Raw genomic sequence first — 4,976 nt, forward strand, 5'->3', positions numbered from 1 at the left:
TACTCCCCCTTCTCCTTTCCAACCCACAACATCATAGCCATTTGAGTCTGGCAACTGCTTATGGCCCCCATCATTTTGGTTGCCCTTCTCTGAGCCTTTTCTACTTCTGCTGCCTCCTTTTTGAGAAGTTGGGACCAGAAGGGCAGATGATCTTCAAGACATGGGTTCATCATGGATTTCTGTAGTGGCAACTGTTTGTGATAATGGATTTAGGTGAGATATGAGGAAAAACTTTCTCACTAGGTTGGAGGTGAAGCACAGGAAGAGGCTACCCTGAGAGGTGGTGGAGTCTCCATCCCTGGAGGTTTTTAGGACCTGGCTCAACAAAGCCTTGGCTGGGATGATGTAGCTGGGACTGGTCCTGCTTGGAGCAGGGGTTGGACTAGATGTGACCTCCTGCCCTCCCTTCCAACCCTTATTTTCGATTTGCCTCCAATGCGCACACATGCACAAACATAGCCACACCAATTGTGTGTGAGCTGGCCAGGACTGAAGGCCGCGAGAGCAGGGAAATGAAGGCTTTGCCCTTCTCTCTATTTGCATCCTGCTCCATAGAGCTCGAGAGGGGAAGGATAAAGCATTTTTCTCCATCCATGAAAACCAGGGAGCTTCTTTTATTGGACTGAGTGCTGGCATGGTTCAGGGCACGGACCTCCCAGCAAAGTCAGAAGCAGCAGCGAGATTGAGGATGTGTGAGAGAGGGAAAATGGGGTCAAGGGAAGACAGCCCTGGATAATACTGGAAGGGGAAGCATTGCTTGGAAGGGAGCTCCAAGGGGAGTTCCTCCAGGACTGCTGCTTGGGATGGATCCTATTGAATATCTTCATTAATGGCCTTGGCACACTTGCTGGCAGCAAGCTGAAAACATTTGCTGATGACACCAGGCTGGGAAGAAGGCAGGGTAGATACTCATCATAGATATTCATCGTATGTAGTTAAAAAAAAACACATAGAGAGCACAAACTTGTATAGAGAGCACCAAGGCGACATACAGACTACTATTTGTCTTCTAGATTAAGCTAGATGGTTTATAAGGTGCAGATCTACACTGCCTTCTTTCCAACCTTGACTCCAGACTAACACGGCTAACTCCCTGTCTCTGCACAATGTTGGTCAGTGCAGAGGAGGGCTGGGATATCACACAGAAAAAAAATCACAATATCTTGTATCATATCTTGAAGACTGGGAGACCAGAACTGGGATGAGAATCTGATAGAGATGGGATGAGGATGTATAATAGAAATGAAGAGGGTTGTTTAGTCTGGAGAAAAGAAGATGGAGGGGTGATCTGATCACATTCTTCACAACCTGATGGGTATAAAGATGGGTCTGGTTGCCAATGCTGTTTGAATCTATTCCAGGAGGTTTCCAGAATGCCGACAGGCCTGGGACACACAACGCAAACATGCCCGCGTGCTTGCTTTGTATCAGGTACGGATTACAGCGCATAGACTTTACGTCAGGAAGGCACATGACTATTATGTTGTAAAACCCCACTGAACTACTGCATAAATCAGATTCAACATTTAATATTTATTTTAATGAATGCCTTACCATGTATCTCCTGGGTGACTCTCTGCAGTCCCCTGGAGATTTATATGTAATTCCTTGGAGACTTCAGGGAAATCCTGGAGGGTTGGCAACCCTACTGAGGGGTGATTCCAGAATGGATGGAGATGGGCTTTTCTCTGTGACCATAGGGGGGTCAGGACTAGGAGCAATGGCCTCAAGCTGCAGTAGGGGGAATTTTGGTTGGCCATCAAGGAGGAGCTTCCTCACTCTGAGAGGGGTCCAGCATTGGAACAGACACCTAGAGAAAGTGGGATCTTTACCCCTGGAAATGTTCAAGAGCAGGTTGGACAGAGCCTTGGCTGAGATAATCCTGCCTTGAGCAGGGGCTGGACTAAATGACCCAATGAGGTCCCATCTAGTCCTCCTGTCCTATCATCCTATGCATACAAGATGCTGAGCCATAACACAAATGACATATCATATAATGCTCTGCTGTAATTTTGGAGCTCGTCATTTGGAAAGGACTGAGAAGGTGGAAGACTTTTGGGTATTAGCTGATCCTGAGGTGACTGAAACCCAAAGTGAGATAACTGAAAAGGACAAATGCAAGCACAGAGGGAGTAGGTAACAGATTTCCAGTAGGGACAGAGATGTAGTGATACCCTTGTGCAAGTCTCTGGGGAGACCTCCCCTGGACTACTGTGTTTGGGGCTGGTCACCCAAGTTCAGAGAGATGACCTCCAATAGTAACAATCCCAGAGAAGTGGAGCAGAATCATCAGAGGGATGGACAACATATTTTATGAACGGAAATGGTCAAAACTTGACTCTTTTGGCCCAGGAAGACAAAGGATAAGAGGAGATATTGGTGCTCTCTATACTTACAGCAGTGTTAAACACCAAAGAGAAAGAAGTATTTGACTGAGTGGACAGTGTTTCCCCAGAAACACATAGCTGTATGGTGGACAGAGGCATAGATAGTTGCGTTAGTCTGAAGTCAAGTAAAAGGCAGAGATTTATACCATATAGACTAACCAAAGTAATGGACATATATATGTACAGCACAAGCTTTCATGAGATAAGGCACGTTTCATCATATGCGTGGGCAGAAAGGTCTTTGAGTAGATGTGATGTCTTTTATTAGATCAACTGAGTAGGGTAGATGTGATCTCTTTCATGAGACCAACTGAGTAGTAGATGCAATATCTTTCATCAGACCAACTGAGTAGGGTAGATGTGATATCTTTTATCAGACCAACTGAGTAGTAGATTCAATATCTTTTATTAGACCAACTGAGTGGGCAGAAACACACTTAGTCTAGAAATGAGAAAGACTGTTTATATGCATTTTTTGGAGACAGGGATGGGACCAGCTGTCCCGTAGGAGTATCGGAGACAAGCAATTTAGCTGGTTTGAAGCTGGCTCTTGAAACCTTTAAGAGAAGGACGATGTTGTGTGGCGGCTTGACAGGCAGGTCCAGGAGCTGCAATGCTGGGAGCTGAGGAGGCCGCAGAAACCCGAGCTCAGTTTTGGAAGGGGCTGCTCTTGGAATTGAGCATTTCTCGCACCTGCTGCCGGATCTGCTTGGTGTTCACACCGTACACGATGGGGGTCAGCAGCGGGGGCACCAGGAGGTAGAGGCTGGACAGAAGGATGTGGATGTAGGGAGCCACGTGGTGCCCAAATCTGTGTGCAAAGAAAGAGAAGAAGCCCAGGGTGTAGAACTCGAGAAAGACACAGATGTGTGCGGTGCAGGTATGGAAAGCCTTGAGATGTGCTTCCTTCTGTGGCAGCCTGAAGACGGCCCTCAAGATCAGGATGTAAGACACAGTGATGAAGATGATATCAACACCCAGGATTGTGAAAGCGACAAACAGGCCGTAAGCTTTGTTGACTCTGACATCCACGGCCGCCAACTTCACTACGGCCATGTGCTCGCAGTAGGCATGGGAAATGGCAGTGCTCTTGTAGAAATGCAGTCTCTTAATCAGACAGATACTTGGAATGATCAATGCCGTTGGCCTCATGACCAACAGGATCCCAATTCTGAAGAGCACTTGGGTTGTGAAGATGCTTGAATGTCTCAGGGGATTACAGATGGCTACATAGCGATCAAAAGCCATTGCTAGCAGCACCCCTGACTCTACAGCCTGGAAGGTGTGGATAAAAAACATCTGGACTAGGCAGGCATTGAAGCTGATGTCCCTGGAGCCAAACCAGAAGATGCCTAGCATCTTGGGCAATATGCAAGTGGATAAAACCAAATCCGTCCCTGCCAACATAGCCAAGAATATGTACATGGGCTCATGGAGGCTGCGCTCTGTTTTGATTATTGCTAGGAGGGTGCAGTTTCCAGTGACAGCAAGGATATACATGACGCAGAATGGGATGGCGATCCAGACCTGCACATCCTCTAGCCCAGGGATCCCAATCAGTGTCAACGTGGTGGGGTTGAAATACGTGATGGTGAGATTAGCAGGCATGGTAGCTTGGAGATGTCCGGTCACATAACCAGCAGGCTTTTGGTTCCTGTACATCACAAAACAGAGAGGAAGAGTTGGTCAGTCCTCAGCATGGACATAGACTCCCAGTGGGGTAGTCAAGGGAAGTGAGACACACTGGATGTCATCCATCTGTTGATTAATGGCCTGGAAAATGAGCAGCAAGACGGCAACATTTGTAGGTGACCCCAAATGACTGAAGTGATCTAATCTAGTAGAAGTGTGAAGGACTTGAAGGGGACCCAAGGAATGGACAACACAATGGCAGAAGGAGCCAATATGGACAAAGGCCGGTGTCCACCATGGACAGATAAGTCATGATGATCCTTTCCATGAGTGAAGTCTCCTACTTGTGCGCCTCACAAGTGAGTGTTCGATTCATGCTCCAACGCCCAGTGACTGCTACATCCCCTTCAAGTGTTTGGCTTAATGCACCTGAGGATGTGCTAGTATTTCCCACCCCCATGCATTTCCTTTGGTGACTTTCTCCCTTCTGTACATCTGAGGGGAAATGATGCTAGACAGAACATGTACAGCCATCAGTCTACGTGCTGTACACTCAGAGGGTGAGCATACAGTGGGGTTCTGCATAAACTAACGTGTATTCTCAACAAGACACAAGGTTAAACATATGATCCCCCTCCCAAATAAAACTGTAAGCCAAATCATAATGTGAATGGGCAGACAGAGGAGCAGGGAATTTTAGTGATATCTCTTATTGCACCAGCTGTATGGATGGGAGACCTGTAGGGCAAGCTTTTAGGGCAGCAAGTGTCCTTAGAATATAAGAGCATAAGAACAGCCATTTAGGGAGTCACCTTAGGTCCATCTTGCCCGATTTCTTGTGTCACACAGCAGCAGAGAGCAGAGGCTGGACAGGAGAGTGAACTGTCTCTGACCAAGATTTTTCCCCTTGTTCCTCTCTCACTAGCAGCATTTAAGGTCCAGAAAGGTCTGATTCAG

At 47.1% G+C, this 4,976-nt stretch overlaps 1 protein-coding gene across 1 annotated transcript; it reads right to left on the bottom strand.

The window, feature by feature from the left end:
- Nucleotides 1-2,062: 2,062 nt before the first annotated feature.
- Nucleotides 2,063-3,995, bottom strand: LOC102368568 (olfactory receptor 52A1-like). The gene is made up of 2 exons (XM_006036705.2): nucleotides 3,079-3,995; nucleotides 2,063-2,102 (listed from the first exon to the last, which is right to left on the bottom strand). The coding sequence occupies exons 1-2, from the start codon at nucleotides 3,993-3,995 to the stop codon at nucleotides 2,063-2,065; spliced, it is 957 nt and encodes a 318-aa protein (XP_006036767.2).
- Nucleotides 3,996-4,976: the final 981 nt, after the last annotated feature.

The sequence above is a fragment of the Alligator sinensis genome, unplaced genomic scaffold, assembly GCF_000455745.1.
Source record: "Alligator sinensis unplaced genomic scaffold, ASM45574v1 scaffold1404_1, whole genome shotgun sequence".
NCBI classification, from domain to species: Eukaryota; Metazoa; Chordata; order Crocodylia; family Alligatoridae; genus Alligator; species Alligator sinensis.

Excerpts from the sequence above, each read along its gene's own strand:
- LOC102368568 (XM_006036705.2), bottom strand. The coding sequence starts at position 3,995 with ATGCCTGCTAATCTCACCATCACGTATTTCAACCCCACCACGTTGACA. Across the intron at positions 2,103-3,078 it reads AAGCAGATCCGGCAGCAGGT|TTATCTCACTTTGGGTTTCA; the intron begins GCGAGAAATGCT and ends TGTCCTTTTCAG.